Source organism: Molossus molossus, unplaced genomic scaffold (genome assembly GCF_014108415.1).
Source record: "Molossus molossus isolate mMolMol1 unplaced genomic scaffold, mMolMol1.p scaffold_m16_p_21, whole genome shotgun sequence".
NCBI lineage: Eukaryota > Metazoa > Chordata > Mammalia > Chiroptera > Molossidae > Molossus > Molossus molossus.
Genome location: NW_023425357.1, coordinates 45466135 through 45486346, shown reverse-complemented (window position 1 = coordinate 45486346; position 20212 = coordinate 45466135). Strand labels below are relative to the sequence as shown.

Sequence of the window (20212 nt, the reverse complement as noted above, 5' to 3'; positions counted from 1 at the left end):
GCTGGAGCATTGTCCCATACATCAAAAGTTGGTGGGTTTGATCCCAGTCGGGGCACATACCCAGGTTGCAGTTGGATCCCTAGTCCAGTGCATGCAGGAAACAGCCAATCGATGATTCTCTCACATCAGATGTTTGTCTCTCTCCTCCCCTTCCAGTCTTATCTGAAAAAAATCAGTGGAAAAATATCCTTGGGTGAGAAATAAACAAACAAATAAATAAAATATTGTTTTTTTTCCTGATAAAAAATTTAATACATGGTTATTAATTAAAAATTGGATGAGAAACAAAACAAACAGCTGTAAATAAGTTACTTGTAACATTACTACCAAAAGATACCACTGTTGACATTTTGGTGTGTACTTTTCCAGTGAGATCTGTTTTCTGTCCTCTTCTCTCCTGTACCTACATTACTTTTTAATTTTTGAGAAACAAAGTTGGGATCATATAGATTATGCTGTTTGGCTTTTTTATTTTTTCTAACCTTCCAATTAATATGTTGCAGACATATTTCATGTTATTAAATATTTTCCTGAAAATGATTTTGAATGGCTGGATAGTTTGCCGTTAAGGTTGCTAAAGTACCATATAAAAGTAAATTTGTTGGGGGGAGGCAAGAGATAAACCACAGAACTTATATGCGTGTATACATATATATACATGAGCAGAGATAGACAATGCTGGGGCCAGGGTGTGGGGGGGATCGGGAGGAGGGTGTCAATGGGGGGAAAAAGGAGAAACATCTGTAACAAAAATAAATTAATAAAAAATATTAAAAATGAAAAAATAAAATAAAATTTATTATTGAGATCTGGAAAAAACTGACAAAGCAAATGAAAATATCTTTAGATTTTTCTTGTGTATATTACCATAATAATTCAATTTAAAATAGGTGCATAGTAGCAGCAAAAATTATAATAACTAACACATAGAGCATTCACTTTATGCCAAGCACTGGTCTAAATACTTAATATATATTAACACTTTGATCCCTCATAACAATCTTTTTATTTGTATATAATAATTTCCTTCAGTTTCCATGGGAGGAAACATACAGAGAAGTAAAATACCCCAGTTCACAAGCCAGTGAGTAGCCAGTGGCCATTCTGGATTCAAAACAAATTTGATTTCATTATATGTGTTAGTAACCACTTGCACTGTACTTAAAAATATGTTAATGCATTGTAATATATAATATTAAATGATATCTCCCTACTCACACTGCCCTCTTTCTCAAAAATATATCTTACTGATGAAGCAAAAACTTGCTTTAGAATCTTTAAGTGGAGAAGATTATGCATCTCATGTTTTCTGGCTGTATTGGCAAGTGTTTTATCCATTACCAGAGAGAAAAAAAACCCAAAGCATAAAGATAAAATGTAAGCTGAAACAGGTATTGTTTCCAAAAGTGTTTTGACATTTTTGTTGTTGCTGTTATTAATCTTCACCCGAGGATATTTTCCCATTGATTTTGTTTTTTTAGAGAGGGTGGGAAGAAGGGAGGGAGGGGGAACAGAGAGAGAAAGAAAAATATCAGTGTGAGAGAGATACATCAATTGGTTGCCTTCCTCATGATCCTGACTAAGGTCGGGGATTGAACATGCAATGCAACCCAGGTACATGCCCTTGACTGAAATCAAACCAGTGACTCTGGTCCAAGGGCTAAAGCTCTAACCACTGACAACCCGGCTAGGGCTGTTTTGACTTTTTTTTTTTCTTTTATTGATTTTAGAGAGAGAAGGGAAAGGGAGAGGGAGATAGAAATATCAATGAGAGAGAACACCTGCATGCCCCACACTGGGCATCGGGCCCACAACATGGGCCTGTGCCCTGACTGGGAATTGAACCGATGACCTCTTGGTGCATGGGTTGATGCTTAGCCACTGAGCCACACCGGCCGGGTGGTTTTGACATTTTTTATATGATTGTGTTTAAGATGGTGACAGCTGACGCCCCAAAGGTAAACCTATAATTATCTTCGAATGTTTGAAGGAATTTAGAGGTCAGAATTAGGTGTACCAAGGGGAAGTCACAGAAAAGCAGATTATTATGTAGTATAAGGAAGAAGTTTGAAGTACAACTTTTTCACTGAAGGCAGGGAGATGGAATGGCCCAGATGTATCACAGAAGGAATGGATGGAAAATGGACTATATTGGTAGGTTCTTTTCAATTCTTAAGAGTCCATGGTTATAATTTTGGGTGTTATTGTAGAACATATCGTTCTCATTGCCAGTTTAGGTCCTGAGTGGCAATTACAAATAATAAAGAAAAGTAAAGAAGTATGACAAGTTCTCTACTATCTAACAGTGTCAAGGATGAGTAAATTTTCCAGATAGTTAAAATATATTTTGTTAAACAGCAAAACCTTTCATTATATGACCTCCCCCCCCCCCCCCCGAATATAATGGTGATGGTAGAATATTTGTTTAGGAAAAGATAAAGAGAAATAATAGATTTTTTTTTTATATAAGGAAGTCTTATATGTTCAAATTTGTAATTATTTATTTTAAATATTTTTTTTTTAAGATTTTTTGTTGATTTTTAGAGATAGTGAGAGAAACATCAACATGAGAGCAAAACATCGATTGGCTGCCTCCTGCATGCCCCCTACCAAGGATCAAGCCCACAATCCTGTCATGTGCCTTGACCAGGGAATCAAACAGGCAATCATCTTTCTGTGCATGAGATGATGCCCAGTCAACTGAGCCACACCAGGCAGGGTTGTAATGCCTATTCTTATACCTTCAGGAAATACCATAACTTAAGTAAGAATCTGTTGAAACACATTAGATATTTGAAAATTAAGCAGAAACATAGCTAATTTGTGTGTAAGTGATTATTTTTCAAAAGAGGAAAAATCCACATATTTCACAGATCTAGAGCAAATACTCTAAATGTTTATATAGAACTGAAAAAGACCCCAAATAGCCGCAGCAATCTTGAAAAAGAAGAACAAAGTTGGAGGGATCACAATACTGGATATCAGGTTATACTACAAAGCCATTATAATCAAAGCAGACCAGTACTGGCACAAGAACAGGCATAGATCAATGGAACAGAACAGAGAACCCAGATATCAACTAATCAACCAAAAACTTTATACTCCATTAATATTTGACAAAGGAGGCAAGAGCATACAATGGAGTAAAGACAGTCTCTTCAATAAATGATGTTGGGAAAATTGGACAGCTACATGCAAAAAAATGAAACTAAACCACCAAATTAACCATACACAAGAATAAACTCAAAATGGATAAAAGACTGTAAGCAGTAAAATCATAAAAATTCTAGAAGAAAATTTAGGCAGCAAAATCTAAGACATCACACATAGCAGAATTTTCACTGATACATAGCATAATACTCTACCTTGTCTCAAAGGGTAAGAGATCTTTCTTACTCTTTTTTTGCTGATACATTGCCAAGGGCAAGAGAAACAGAAAAAATTAATAAATGGGACTACATCAAAGTAAAAAGCTGCACAGCAAAAGAAACCAACATCAAAATGAAAAGGGAACCCACTGTATGGGGGAACATACTTGCCAATGATACATGAGATAAGGGGTTAATTTCCAAAATATATAGAGTACTCATACAGCTCAACAAAAGGAAGGCAAAGAATCCAATTAAAAAATGGACAGAGGACCTGAATAGACATTTCTCCAAAGAGGGCATACAAATTGCCAAGAGACATGGAAAAATGCTCAACATCACTAATCATCAGAGAGTTGCAAATTAAAACAACTATGAGGTATCACCTCACATCTTCCAGAATGGCTACCATCAACAAATTATCAAACAAGTGCTATTGAGAGTGTGCAGAAAGGGGGACTCTAGTACACTGCTGGTGGGAATGCAGACTGGTGCAGCCACTATAGAAAGTAATATGGTGTTTCCTCCAAAAATTAAAAATTGTACTGCCTTTTGACCTAGTGATCCCACTTCTAGGAATATCTGCTAAGAAGCCTGAAACACCAGTCAGAAAGAATATATGCTCCCCTCTTTTCATAGCAGCACTATTTACAATAGCTTAGATCTGGAAATAGCCCATGTGTCCATCAGTAGATGAGTGGATAAAAAAGCTGTAGTACACTTATTCAATGGAGTACTGCAGCCATAAAAAAGAAAGATCTCTTACCCTTTGAGATGGCCTAGAAGAGTGGTTCTCAACCTTCCTAATGCCACGACCCTTTAATACAATTCCTCATGTTGTGGTGACCCCCAACCATAAAATTATTTTTATTGCTACTTCATAACTGTAAGTTTGCTACTGTTATGTCTTAGGCGACCCCTATGAAAGGGTCATTCGACTCCCAAAGGGGTCACAACCTACAGGTTGAGAACCGCTGACCTAGAGAGACCTGTTGAGTATTATGCTAAGCAAAATAAGCCAGTCAGAAAAAGACGAGTATCATATGTGAAATCTAATGAACAAATTAAATTGATGAACAAAATAGATCCACAAACATGGTGGTAGGGAACAGACTGGCAAACCTCAGTGGGAAGCAGGGTGGAGGGGGGCGGGAAGAGATAAACCAGGGACTTTATATGCATAACCAGTGGACACAGACAACAGTGCCTTGAAGACAAGGGGGCGAGAGTGTGGAAGACGGTGTCAAAGAGGGAAAAAAGGAGGGCCATCTCTAATACTTTCAAGAATAAACAAATTTTTTAAAAAGTGGAAAATGAAAGGGAGCAATTTGCATTTCTCTGCTCATACCCATTGAACTCGGAGGATCTTAAGCTCTGTCAGTTTTTTTTTTTTTAAACAGTGGTAATTTTTCCTAAGTCAAAATAGCAACAGGTATATGAACAATTAATAAACCTGTCACTTCACTTACACCCTAGACAAAAGGAAGAGAAAAACTACCTTGGTAAAATTTAGATTGTCCCCTTAAATAATTAAAATTCTTATAAAGTACCATGTCTATCAAATTATCAAAACATTTTTATGCATTTGGAATAGTGTTGCTTATAAGAAATTTCAGAATTCTTAATTGTCTAAGCCAAAACAAAATAGAAATTCTGTACAGGGATTAACCTTTTAGTTGCTTTTTTTTTACACATGTCCCCCTCTTCCCCCCCAGTGGACTAGTTTTTGGTTTTGACACTTCTTTTAAATCTTGTAGAGTAAAATGTTCTATATGAACTGGGAGATTTGTGGAATATTAACTTGTTCTAATGATATTTATGAAACTATGTACTATTGTATTGTAGAATGGTTGAGCTCTGCACTGCCTGCCAGGAATCAGAGTAACAGAAACTAGTTAACACTAGCTTCGAGGCTATTGACCTGTAACATGCATAGTTACGGGTGAGAGGTGGACAGGAAGTAAGTTCCAAGGGTGGGAAAGAGGCGTCAGTTGGTGAGAAATTTGTGGAATAGTGCAGTATGTGAAGAGCATGAGATTCAAGCCAAACTTCAAAGTATTTCTGACAAAATTTTGTTGTATTTAACTTGATTGATGAGGTATACTCCCAGATCCCTTAGGACTACTAAGTCATTTACTTACAATGTCTGAAATAGAAAATAATGTATTAGGGGCTACTGAGCCATCAAACTTTATTCCTATAATGATAACATGAATATAAAGTTGCTTTGGAATACTTATGGGTGATCAGGTTTCTTTGGGTAAATGAACTGAAATGATTTAAAATTAAGGAAATATTTTAATACAATATGGTGTGGGCAGTATAATACAATATGGACAAATGTAGTAGCACATAGGAGGATTGGACTGCGGTTTTCATTTTAATAAAATCCGGCAATTTGCTGTAGTCAACTATGCAGATAATACCTTGCACACTTATTATGCAATAACACCTTATAAATTATGCAAGGAGAACACTTTATTTTTATTTTTTTAGAGTGTGAGAGAGGATAGACAAGGGAGAGAGAGAGAGAGAAACATCGATGTGAGAGTGAAACATGGATAGGCTAACTCCTGCATATCCCCTACCTGGGATTGAGCCCAAAGCCAGGGCATGTGCCCCGACTGGGAATCTAACCAGCAACCTTCCAGTGATGCATGGGATGATGCCTAACCAATTGAGAGCCACACTGACCAGGGCAACTGGGTTCAAGTTCTGACCCTGCCGTCTACTATCCTAGTAGTCTTAGGCAAGTTACTCTGCATTTTTCTCATCTGTAGTATGTGTATGTCTATATTGCTGGCATTTCTGATTAGTAAAGGTGATAATGAACAATGAATTTCAAAGTGCTTTATAAATTATAAAGTAAACTTGTTTAAAAATGATTTCTTGCATTGAGGTGTTTTTTTAATTTTTAGAACAAGAAGAAGCTTTAGTTATTAAGCTTTATTTATTTATTTTTAATCCTCAATGAGGATATTTTTTCCATTTATCTTCAGATAGAGTGGGGAGGAAGGAGAAGAGAGAGAGAAACAAACATCAATTTGAGAGAGACACATCAACTGGCTGCCTCCCGCACCCTAACCAGGGCCAGAGACCGAACCGCAACCAAGGTACACGCCCTTGACTGGAATCAAACCCATGATTCTGTGGTGCACGAGCTGACGGTCTTAACCACTGAGCCAAACCAGCCACGGAATTTAATCAAGTTTTAAATAGTTGACAGTTGTAGAGGCCTAGATATAAAGTCTACATAGCTTTTTAGTGACATAGTCTTAAAGAAATTCCCTAATTTTATTTCCTTATTATTTTTCTTACATAACTTTTTTAACTCATTTTTTTTTTTTTTTTTTGTTATCCTCACTCGAGGGTATTTTTCCATATTTTGTTCAGATAGAGTGGGAAGGAGAGAGAGAGAGAGAAACATTGATGTGAAAGGGACACATCGAGTGGTTGCCACCCTCACGACCCAACCAGGGCTGGGAACACACTGCAACCGAGGTACGTGCCCTTAGCGGGAACTGAACCCGGGTCTCTCTAGACTGCAGGCCGATGCTCTAACCGCTGAGCCGAACCGGCCAGGGCTTTAACTCATTTTTATGCAGGCTTGCCTTAAAATTTGTGGGTCCCAGAGAAAGACTACAAATGGAAGCTCTTATACGGTATGTCAAAATATTTAAATGTTATATATAAAGCCAGTAAACTCTTAAATATGTTCTGTTCTTCTTCCTTAACAAACAAGTACTGGTTTGGATTTAGAATTCTTGATCTCTCTAGAGTTCCACATCCAGAATGTGGCAGAAGTGAGCCATTCTACATTTCATTTCCACCTTGGTTCCATCTTACACCTCCAGTGGCCTCATGAACACACATGGATTTCTCAACCTACATATCCACTCGCTACCTTTTTCTCCCAGTTTCTCTGGCCTGAGCATGCACATACGGGCAATATATATTTCTTGCCAAACAAGGAATTCTTTGGGAGGACAAACCTAGGGAATAGATAGACCCAGGCAGCCTCTACAAGTGAACATGCGACTATTTTAGGTGGAGAATTCCTGCACACCCGGAGCATGATCTAGAATAGGGGCGGCATAGGGTAGTACATCCTTTTGTCACTGGGGAAGGCTGTGGCAAAGGAATCAGACCTAAATTGTGCAGCCCAAGGAAGGGGACCCCTCTTGCCTGATCTAAAGGAAGCTGTTTTCTTCATAAGCAGCGGCATAGATTTTTGAAGTTAGTTGGTGAGAGCTGGTAATGCCTGTCTGTGGGAAGCCGGTCTATGACCAGGAGAATGATTTTCTCTCCATGAAAATCATTATCATTATCTATGCATTAGGCCCTGTTTCTACCAATTCAAATATTGTTGATTAATGAAATACTTTAAGGGTTTATGGATGCTGTATAATTTTAAAATATTCTTAAAAACAAAACTGTCTATGTTCTTGGGATTCCAGACTTTAAAGTGAAATTGTCCTATGAATGCATATTGGATGTTGCCAACAGTAAGTTGTTCCTATGGCAGTTGGTCAGGATAAGCTATTTTTTTTTCTCAAATTTTTTCAATGAAAAATTTTCAGTATCTAGAAAAGTAAATAAATAAAAGAATAGTAAATAAATGTCCTTTCACTTCAATAATTGTTAACATTTTGCCATATTTACTTTATTTTTATTTATAGATGAATACATAAGTTTTGTGTGATTTGAAAGTAAATTGCAGTCATCATGAGAATTTACCTCTAAGTTCTTCATCGTACATCTTAAGAATGAGGAAATTCTTTCGTGCAACCACTATAACACCCAAGATGATTAATAATTCCACATATTATCTAAAATCTAATTCATATGGTAGTTCCCCTTTATTTGTAGTTTAACTTTTTACAGTTTCAGTTTACCAGTGGGTCAACCTTGGTCCAAAAATATTAAATGGGAAACTTCAGAAATAAATAGTTCATAAGTTTTAAATTGCACATCATTCTGAGTAGTGTAATCAATCTCGCAGTTCTGCTCTGTCCCACCTGGGACACGCATCACCTTTTGTCCAGCAGACGTACACTGTGTATGCTGTACATGCTCCCTGCCCTTTAGTCACTTAGTAGCCATCTCAGTTATCAGATTGACTGTTGTGATATCACAGTGCTTGTGTTCAACTGATCCTTATTTTGCTTAATAATGGCCCCAAAGCACAAGAGTAGTGATGCTGGCAATTTGGATATGCTAAAGAGAAGCTGTAAAGTACTTCCTATAAGTACAAGGGACTGTATTCAACTTTACCCTGTTGTTAGGGCAGCTACTAAATTTATCATTTTCACTTAAAATATCCCAATGAAATATTTTATCCCTCTGGTTTTGACCATGATGTGAATTAATGTACCCAGTCTTGTTGTTTTGTCATTAAAAAAAAAAAATTAGTAATTAAGCCTGGCATACAAATTTTTGTGTTTTCTCATTGCCAAGATGTCCTTTGAAGAGTGGTGATCTATCTGTATACAGCTATGAGTTTTTCCTCTGACATTCTTCAAATCTGTTACCTTACCTTTGTTTTAATGTCCTTTCTAAATTTATTATTTCAGGGAAAATGTTGACTAACACTGGGGTAAGTGAAAGGGATTTGCATAATTTGAGAAAGACAAGTGAGTTGCTAAGGATCTTTTGGATTTCTTTTATCTTGAAGGGAAAGAAGAATGAGAGCGATTATAAATATTTCAAAGCTGTTTTAGTAATATATTAAGGGGAAGTATAGATAGATGACAGTCCTTGTGGTGGGTAGAAACCATTTAGAGTATTGAAGTGTAGAGAAGGGATACACTTCATATTGAGCAGTGTGGATATCTTAAGTGCTTATCAGCATCAGTCTGATGTTTATTAATGATATGGTTATTGAAATGAGTTTCTCTAGTGAATATGAGAGACATACTTTCTCAAGTTTCTTGTTTTAGAATTTAAACTTTTGGTTGAAGGTGGAAGTAAATAAACTGCTTGTCCTGTAAAATTTGGGGGGGAACAGTAATTATTGTTAGGTAGTAATTCATATGATATAGTTAAACAAAACTTGTAATGATTATATGAAACTTAGTACTGGGAATGAGCAGACCAATATAAATATTAGAAAACATTAAATCTAAAAGAATATCAATTTTTTGCTCAATTACTGGGTAAACTAAAATTTTACAGTATCTCATATGTACTTCTGAGTATTAAATTGTAATTAAGACAAATGCTTCTTTAAATGTTTTTCCTGTATGTAAAACAAGCTTAATGTCTTGGTGTGATAGTGGATGAGTTAATATCTATAGCACTATTTAATTTCTTTAGATGATAGTAATAATTCTAAAAAGGTGTTGAGGAACTGACCTCTCATCGAAAATAGTAAAACAAATATTTTGTTACTCATGATTAATTAAACATTTGCATTGTCATTACAGTCTGTTACTTTAATTTAGTTATAGCAAGGTATTTTCTTTTACTATGAAATTGAATGAATTTATAAGGCTTTACTTTATTTTTATTTAAAGATTTTATTATTGGTTAGTCTGATTCATTGTAACTTTAGAGGATAATCTTGGAGACACTTTCATGGAAACTGACATTTCCTGGGAAAAGAGTATGGATAGGATTGTGTGAGTTTCCTGCAATTTGTGTTGTTATTTCCATAATATATTTGAGTTAAAATTTCTTATGTTCTAGGTGAGCCCATTTTTTTCACATTTTTGATATTTAGAAAAATTCCCTTCATTAATCAGATTTCAGTACTTATTTGAATGTGTATCAGTAGATTAATGGATTAAAAATCAGCAGTACAATTGCCCTGGCCTGTTTGGCCCAACGGTTAGAGCGTCAGCCTGTGGTCCAGAGAGACCTGGGTTTGGTTCCCACTAAGGGCATGTACCTCGGTTGCAGTTTGTCCCCGGCCCTGATTGGGTCATGTGGGTGGCGACCACTTGATGTGTCCCTTTCACATCGATGTTTCTCTCTCTCTTCCTCTCTCTCCCTCCCACTCTATCTGAACAACAACAACAACAAAAAGGAAAAAGAAAAAATGTCCTCAGGTGAGGATGAAATAAAATAAATAAAAATCAGCAGTACATTTACACAGTGGAATACTATGCAGCTATAAAAAGAAAGAACTCTTACCCTTTGAGACGGCATGTAGGGTCCTGAAGAGTATTATGCTAATCGAAATAAGCCAAAGAAAGACCAATATCACATGATCTCACTTATTTGTGGAATCTAGTGAACAAAATAAGCTGACGAACAAAACAGATCCAGAAACATGGAAGTGGGGAACAGACTGACAAACCTCAGAGGGAACGGGGGTGGGGGGAGTGAAAAGATCAACCAAAGAATTTATATGCATATATGCATAGCCAGTGGACACAGAAAAACAGTACAGTGAGAGTGGGGGAAGGAGTGAGGAGGAGGGTGTCAATGGGGGAAAAAGGAGGGACATCTGTAATACTTTCAACAATAAAGATACATTTTTTAAAAATCTAGCCTAATTAAATGAAAAAATTGATTTATGTTTCATAATTATTTAAATTTTTTCTATTGATTTAAAATATTTTTTTAATTTTAACTTTTTAGAGTGGAAGGGAGGGAGGAAAAGAGAGAATGAGAGAGAACCATCGATGTGGAGAGAGACACATCAACTGGTTGCTTCCCACACAACCCTGTTCCGGGCCAGGGAAACCTGCAGCCCAGGCACGTGCCCTTGACTGGAATCAAACCCACAACCCTTCAGTTCGAGGGCTGATGCTCTAACCGCTGAGCCAAAATGGTCAGAGCTTATAATTACTTTAAATGACATTTTATACATACATGTCTTTAATTCTATCAATAAAGCATTAAATGTATCAAAAGTCCACTTTTTATTACAGGTTATTATGTGGAATTATAAATCCCCAATAAGATTAAGTTTTTAAAATTAATATATATATGAATTTGAATATACAGTTGACCCCTGTTCAGTTGGGGGTTAGGGAGTGCTGATGCAATCGAAAATCTGTAACTTTAGCCCTGGCCGGTTTGGCTCAGCGGTTAGAGCGTCGACCTGCGGTCCTGAGAGACCCGGGTTCGGTTCCTGCTAAGGGCACGTACTTCGGTTGCAGTTTGTCCCCGGCCCTGGTCGGTCGTGCGGGTGGCAGCCACTCGATGTGTTCCTTTCACATCGATGTTTCTCTCTCTCTCTCTGTTCCTCTCTCTCCCTCCCACTCTACCTGAACAAAAAAATGGGAAAATGTCCTCAGGTGAGGATAAAAAAAAAAAAAAAGAAGAAAATCTGTAACTTTTACCCCCCCCCAAACTTAGCTAGTATGTGTGTGAGATACTATATATATTAGCTAACTATCTGTTTGTTTCACAAACACAGGTTCTTTCAACAATTATACTCAATAGCCATCCACCCAGTACATAATACCTTTTTAAGGTATTAGAATTAAAATGATGTGGCCATTTAAAAACATCAGTTTCTAGACTAAACCTTCAAACAACATTAATCTATGTGTTGCTACTTCTAAAACATGTTTCCATGCAAAAAACAAAAATGTAGCAGTATTGACCAAATAGCCATAAACTCACCACATAGGTTTAACAAATGTAGTATTTGTTTTAAATCATTTATTAAATTAAAAGGAAAAAAAAAAAGACAACACATAATAGCTAATCAATGAAATCCCTAGTCCTTTCTTCTCCCTTTCCAGAGCAAACCACTATTCTGACTTTGTCATATATCTTTTCGTTATGTGTTTCTTAACTTCATCATAGGAATTACATGTTCATAAACATCTGGGGAAGGAAGGGGGGACATAATGGGAGGAGAGGAATAGTTTATATACATATATATGTTTATTTTAAATGACAGATTTGAAGGAAAAGGCAAATATATCTATTTTTGTTTTTTTTAAATCCTCACCTGGGGATATTTTTCTATTGATTTTCAGATAGAGTGGGAGGGAGGAAGAGACACAGAGAGAGAGAGAGAAACATTGATGTGAGAGAGACACACCAGTTGGTTGCCTCCCACACAACCCCAACCAGGTTCGGGGACCAAACTGCAACTGAGGCATGTACCCTTGACTAGGATTGAACCTAAGACTCTTTGGTCCATGGGCTGACACTGACTACTGAGCCAAACCTGCCAGGGCTAATATATCTATTTAATGTTCCATGTGTATTAGTTTATTTTCTCTGTTAAAAATATTGTGTAATTAGCCCTTGTCAGTTTCGCTCAGTGGTTAGAGCATTGGCCCATGGACCAAAGAGTTATGGGTTTGATTCAAGTCAAGGGCACCTATCTTGGTTGTGGTTCGGTACCTGCCCCTGGTCGAGGGGGTGCAGGAGGCAACCAATCGATTTGTCTCTCTCACATCAGTGTTTCTCCCTCCCCCCCAATCTATCTGAAGATAAATGGAATATATATATATATATATATTAATTAAACATTAATAATAAAATGAAGTAGTAAGTTTGGGTAGGCAGCCTTGAGTTTAAAACTCCTTTCTTCTGCTTACCAACCATGTAAACTTAATGGCTGTCCACTGAATCGATGGCTCATAATGGGATTTTAGCTCACAATTTAGAAACACTGTCTTAGATAATCAGACCATCAAGAATAATGACGGCCTGTTACTAGATGCAATCATCTTAAAAGCATTGCATCTGAACAGAGAGGGCCTGAGAGGCGCAGAGTGCTCACTCACGTGGGCCAGTCTGGCGAACAGACTGGTATGTATGGTATAATCGTCACAAATGGTATCCAGTAGGAAATTTATTAAGCCCTAGTAGGTAGATACTGTTATTTTCTTCATTTTACAGATGAGGAAGCTGAGTCTCAAATAAATGATGGAACTGGGATTAAAACCCAGGACAGGATGAGTCAAAAACCTGTTCCCTTAATCACAACATTATGTTTTGAATAGCTTTCAGTGTCACAGGTAATTTAGGGACTGATGAATTCAGTATATTTAGTGTTGTCAGTCAATAGTGAACTTGGGTAAGGTTTTGTAATTATAAAATACACTTTTGTTTAGATGCAAAAGGTGAACTTTTGAACAGGGCACCCTTTTTCTCTTTAAAAGCAAACCTTTTATTACTATTTTTTTTAAATGTTGTTTGATTTTTAGAGAGAGAGAGGTTAAGGGAGAAGGAGAGAAAAACATCCATCAGCCGCCTCCTGCACACCCTTTACTGGGGATCAAGCCTGCAACCTGAGCATGTGCCCTGACCAGGAATTGAACTATGCCCTTACCAGGAATTGAACCGGCAACCTCTGGGTGCAGGGGGCAATGCTCAACCAACTGAGCCACACTGGCCAGGGCAAAAGCAAGTCTTTATTGATAGCTTGTGGGGGAAAAAATTTATGTTCAATAAATAAAAACCAAAAGAAGTCATCACACTAATGTTTGACACATCACTGAAATTAATTACAAATTTATTGTTTTTGGAAGGATATTTTCCTATATAACTACAGTGTAATCCTAATAAGAGGAAACTTAATACAGCAGGATTGTTGGGACTGAGAGGAGGAAAACAAAACTAAATACAATTAAGTAGCTCTGACAGAATTTGATTAGTGTTTATATAGGAGAAAAGAGAAAAACTGGAACACTAGAAGAAGTCTATCAGCTACCCTTTTGTATGTTGTATGTATGTGTGAATTGGGAAATGATCTACATTTAAAATGTTTAGTTACTTAACACCTCAATGTTGATCTATGGGAATATAGTTTTAAAATATTGTATTGAAATAGAAGAAATATTTGATCATAAGTTTTCTTATTGTCTACTATTAATATTTAATGCTAAATAATTTGGATTTTGCACCTGGCTGGCGTAGCTCAGTGGTTGAGCATTGACCCATGCACCAAGAGGTTGCCAGTTGGATTCCCAGTCAGGGCACATGCCCAGGTTGTGGGCCAGATCTCCAATAGGGGGCGTGCAGGATGCGCTCAATCGATGTTCTCTCTCATGGATGTTTCGATCTCTCTCCCTCTCCCTTCCTCTCTCTCTAAAATCAATAAAGAAAAAAAAATTTTTTTAAATAATTTGGATTTTGGGTCAAATAATAGAATCTATTGCAAACCTTTACAGAAGTGAGAGATTTTGGAAATCATCTTATGTTCCGTGTACAGTGTTAGTGAGTTAAGTGTATTGGAAAGAAAATAGAAGAATCTACATCTTATATTCTAACCCTGTCCTCTCTAAGGATCTAGTCCCAAATTTCCAGTTACTAGAGTTCTCCATTTCAAACTCAGTGTGAAAAGAATTAAACTTGTCATACACATACATATACCCCTTGTCAACTAGGTTTCCTAGTTCTTTTGCCTTCTGTACCAGTTACTTATTCTAGAAACCAAATATTGACTCTTTCTGCTCTTCAGCCATACCCTTCCTATCTAGTTGATTTCTGAATCTTGGAAAGGGCAGTAGAAAGACCTAAATTTCATCCTAACTTTATTGCTAGTGTCTCTGCAATTTTGAGAAAGTCACTTTTTTCTGTGTGCTCAAATTATCCCTATACATTATGGTATTTGAACCAAATAGGACATAGTGGTTAAGAGCATGCTTTCCAAAATGAAGCTGTCAGTCTTTTAATCCTTGCTCCATCATTCAGTAGCTGTGTGATTTGGGGCAAGTCACTTCTCTATGCCTCAGTGTCCTCAGCTATAACATGACGATAACAGTGTCCATCTCTCACAGAATTGTTTTGAAGATTAATTGAGCTAGTACAGTGATACCTCGGTTCTCGAACATAATTCGTTCCAGGAGGACGGTCGAGAACCAAATTGTTTGAGAACCGAAGCAATGAAACCCAATAGGAAATAATGGAAACTGGATTAATTCGTTCCAAGCCCCAGAAAATGCCTATTTACTGGCCTAATTTGTATATAATATGTAGAAAAACATAAGTCTCAACAAGAAATAAAAGTGTACAGTATGTCTAAGGGTTAAATTCAGTGTAAAGCGTGACTCTCTCCACAAAGCGTGACTCTCTCTCTGCACTCACACTGATGACGCAAGCAAGGCGCGCTGGGCCGAATGAACGCCATTCGGCTCAACTCGGCTCATCTTGGAAGTTCGAGTTCCAAATATTTGTTCGGATTCCAAGACAAAAGTTTCTCGAATCTCCTGGTCGAATACCGATTTGGTCGAAATCCGAGGCGTTCGAGAACCGAGGTATCACTGTATATATGTAATACTAGTAATAGTGCCTGGCACATAGTAAGGACTAAATAAATGTTAGCTCTTATTATTATTATGATGATGATGATTTTTCAAATTCTTTGCCCTTTGTTCTTAGGTTTGTTCTGTCATTTTGTAATTCTTCTCTAAGAGTATGTCTCCTGCCCTGGCCGGTTAGGCTCAGCGGTTGGAGCGTCGGCCTGCGGTCCTGAGAGACCTGGGTTCGGTTTCCGCTAAGGGCATGTACCTCGGTTGCAGTTTGTCCCCGGCCCTGGTCGGTTGTGCGGGTGGCAGCCACTCGATGTGTTCCTTTCACATCGATGTTTCTCTCTCTCTCTCTCTGTTCCTCTCTCTCCCTCCCACTCTACCTGAACAAAAAATGGAAAAATGTCCTCGGGTGAGGATTAAAAAAAAAAAAGTAAGAGTATGTCTCCTGTTTGCTACTCCATTATCACTATAACCCTATGTCACTCAGGATTAAATTAGTTATTAGATGTAAAAATGCTTAGAATAGTACTTGGTGCTCACTTAATTAAGTAAGCATTTGGTAAGCATTAGTCCCCATTGATTATTGTGATTTTTTTACATAGAATGACCTCTCATTCAGGTCATTCAGATCCTGTCTTTGTCATGAGTAGTCCTCTGCCTTTAGTTTTCTTTCCTGCTGTCCAGATTGGTCTTTCTAGGACACTGCTCATATAATGTTACTCTGTTTTGAGACCTTCAATGCCTAAAAGGAAAAAAATTTGAAAAGGAGTTTTTGATAGAGGTATCAGATGACTTGCCAAGACCAAATGAAAAAATACTAATAAAAAAGGTAAACTTAAATTTTGAAGCAGTGAAAATTATGTTTTAGCTATTTAATGACACTGCTTACTAAAATAGTCTCAAATGTTTATGGAAGGAAAAGTTATATTGATGACTAAATTCAGGTGGACTAACTACTTACTTATTTTTAGCAAGGAACTAAAACTAAAACTTTGTCTAAAAAACTCAGCAGTTCAATTAAAATGGAATGTGACAAGTAAAGGGCAGGACGATTTTATAAGATTTTAATTTTAGGTAAATTAATTAATGTATTCATGTTTAAGGAAAATTTTAAGTGTAGTTAGTAATTCTTTATAGATAGCTCTCGTGTTCATTTTAAAATTCTTTTTAGAATTTAAGTGAAAATACCTTACTTTCTCTATTTTGAAAATAACATTGTTAGTTTATTGTTAGAAGAAATTAAGAGACCTTATCTAATTTCTTAAAGAGAAGTCATTTGCTGTGTATTCATTTGCATGACCTGCTCTTTAACCCTTTGCTCACTTTTATATTTTAAATATTTTAGGGTATCATGGGGAAAAGTGTTTTTCTCCAGTAAAAATTACGTTAGATTTTGTTTTTTAATACTTATAGCTACGTAAAGCTATTTCACCATCATTTTAGTTTTCAGGTGATTTTTAAAAGTCATGTTTTTAATATATATGTTTAAAAACTTGACTGCAGGAAATGGCAAAGTGAGAGTTAATGTGTTACATGGAGGGAAGAACAGTCCATTGGGGGTTAAATTGCAGAGTCTAATGGAATAATAACTGGTAGCACCATCTGCTGGCCTACTTCCGCAGAAGGAGTCAGTATTTTTAACGACATCTCTAATATTCATGCTGATGCATTTTGATGCTTTGTGCATTCATTTCTTTCTGTGCTTTGTTGGAATCTGGCTATCTGCTTACAGCTATTGAGGGAACTGAGCTTTTAAGGAGGAGTTTACAGCCTTTTTCATATCTAAATAGGATGAACAGTGGAGATAAACTTGCCAAGGCAGAAATGTGTTGATCAATCACAATGTGTATTTGTGGAGGGTTGTGCATCTCTTGGTTGCAGCTTGCTAAATAGGCCATTTAGGAATCTTCTTTCAATGCTTTTTTCTTGAGCACTGCCTGGGGTGGTGAAAAGCAGAGGGCAAGCCTTTGTCTGACGCCAAAAATGTCTTCAGTGAAGAGGCCAAGAGGAAGGGTAAGTGAAAGCCTGAATGAGTGGGAGGAGGAGGGGTTCTTTGGGCTAAAAGGCTAATGGGATTGAATAACCTTCCTTATTACTGGCTGCTGCTGCGGGAGTCGTACTGCATCGCCATCTTGAGCTTGTTGCTGTTTTCTCGAGTCTTGGTTATTTGTTATAGCCTGTAGGCCTTAAGGTGGCATTTTAGTGAGCAATTCTAAACCCTCCTTCCTTTCCCAGTGCTGCAGCACTGCTGTGAAACCTTTGATGAGGCAGGTATAGAAAAGATATCCAGTGAAGCACACTGGAATCAGCATGAAAATGTGTTTGGAAATTCCTGGTGGTTTTTTTCTTTGCTATAGTCAGAGGCATGTTTACGGGTAAGAACATAACAAAACTGTGATCTAAGTATATGTGGATGAATGCGTGTTTGAAGAAAATATTCTTTTAAAAATGCTGTTGATCTGCTTCCTGTGGTATTGCTAAAATATTAATAATTTTAATGTAAAATTATAAAACTTGTTTTTTTTCCAGAATTGCTTGAGCAAAATAATTATGACATAGTGAGAGAGAAAAAAATTTAACTCTTTCACAGAAAAACTAAAACTTTCTCAAATTTTAAGTATGGGAATGTCTGTTTACTAACTAGCTATGTTGCTGCATAGATTGCACATTAAAATTATTTAAGTGATTTCAAGTTCTAGTTTCTTGTAAAGCAGAGGCTTTATTTTTCTAAAAATTATAATAAACTGTAAGGAGTAGTCATCTGTATTAAAATGGCTATTTTAAATGTATTAATAATTTTCGGAGTTCTGGAGTGAAAAATAAATTTTTTAAATTCCAAATGTATAGAGTATTTACAGGATAAAATTTGAATCAGCTATATTTACAGGACAAAATATGAATCAACTAATCAAGAATACTATGAATAGATTAGTAAATGTATATTATCCTTCTTTAACTTTCAGTTTTAAAAGCAATAATTGAACTTTTCCCTTTATACCAACACTTATTTCTAGACTAGCAAAATGGTTTAATTTTCAATTTGTAACACTCGTGTATTTGCTCATGTATTTACTTCTTTAAGCCTAATTTAAAAAATTGAAATACTTATGCTAAATATTTTTTATGTACTCTTGTATTTATTGTATAAATAATATTTTTGTTTCTCTAGCCTCCATCTTCCAAGAAGAATGATGGTTCTGGGACATACACTAAGTTGCAGAATACCCAGGTGAGGATCATGTCTGAGAAGAAGCAGAGAAAAAAGGTGGAATCAGAAAGCAAGCAAGAAAAGGCTAATCGTATAATCTCAGAGGCCATTGCCAAAGCAAAGGAACGTGGGGAGCGCAATATTCCTCGAGTCATGAGCCCTGAAAACTTTCCTAGTGCTTCAGTTGAAGGAAGAGAGGAAAAGAGAGGCAGAAGGATGAAAGCCAAGCCAAAGGACAAAGACAGCAAAAAAACAAGAACTTGCTCTAAGTTAAAAGAGAAGTCAAAAATTGGGTAAGTTGGTTAAAAATCAAGTTTAATTCCTTTGATTTGTGTGTGATAAGTTTTCTTCCACTTTGGAGTTTTCAGTTATTATATGCTATGTATACTCTATTTCTGTTTTGGTTGAATTAGGTAATATTCTAGGATCTACTAAATTTTACCATCCTGTGAACATAGCTTTTTAAACATTAATATTAGTAAAAGCCATTTAAAAGGGAAATATTTTATATATAAAACAGAAAAAGAAAAACAAAACAAAACCCATTTTGCTGTTCCAGTTTCAAATTAACTCTCTTTATAGAACATGCATTAAAATTTTTTATAAAATCTTTTAACCTCGCCCTGGCCGGTTTGGCTCAGCAGTTAGAGCGTTGGCCTGCGGACCAGAGAGTCCTGGGTTCAGTTCCCACTAAGGGCACGTACCTCAGTTGCAGGTTGTCTCCAGCCCCAGTTGGGGTTGTGTGAGTGGCAGCCACACCATGTGTCTCTCTCACATCGAAGTTTCTCTCTCTCTTCCTCCCTCTCTCCCTCCTGCTCTATCTGAATATAAGTGCAAAAATGTCCTCGGGTGAGGGTTAAAAAAAAAAATCTTTTAACCTCTTAGTTGTACTCCATTGGGCACCTTATACTTTGGAAAACATGAAATACAATATTTTCTTATAACCTTTGACTAAATGGAATGGCAAGAAAACTAATACTATTTTAATCAACAATAAGCAAACCTCAACTCTTAGAGTCTTTCTGATTTAATTCATGTAATAAAGAGGCCAGGTGAGGATTAATGTTCCAAGAGAATTATAAGGACAAAGAATTGTTCTAGGAGGATACATTAATCCTAGTTATTTTTATTTAACAAGTTATCTAATACATTAAAAAAAATGTAATAAGTATTATTTGTTCTATATGTATGTTTGTTTTACATGCAAGGCTAAAAATGACCTAAGGCCAGTATAGTTTAGAATTGTTTTTGTATGAATATTTGGTCATTTTTGCAGGCTTTCTATGAAATATTAGATAAAATATTTACTCTTTTCTTTTACACAAGAAAGAAGTCTCTCATTATGAAAATCTTCATTTAGGAAGTTATTAATACATTCTGTAGATATTTAGAACTAACACAGTTTTGTAAAAAAAATTAATTCTCAGCATTTTAAAGAAAACCACCAACCCTAATTGTATTGTTAGGTC

The 20212-nt window shown here is 36.4% G+C and overlaps 1 protein-coding gene across 16 annotated transcripts in view; it reads left to right on the top strand.

Annotated features, from left to right (window-relative positions):
• CHD9 (chromodomain helicase DNA binding protein 9) overlaps positions 1 to 20212 on the top strand; it is a 139422-nt gene that overhangs the window by 21730 nt on the left and 97480 nt on the right. For 9 of the 16 annotated variants that reach the window (XM_036275752.1, XM_036275751.1, XM_036275748.1 and 6 more), the window contains exon 3: positions 18705 to 19036. In XM_036275752.1, coding sequence (XP_036131645.1) covers positions 18705 to 19036 — 332 coding nt within the window. Of the gene's footprint in view, positions 1 to 17466; positions 17549 to 17656; positions 17911 to 18704; positions 19037 to 20212 lie in introns of those variants that run through there. The other 7 variants (XM_036275755.1, XM_036275754.1, XM_036275753.1 and 4 more) reach the window with 3 other exon arrangements.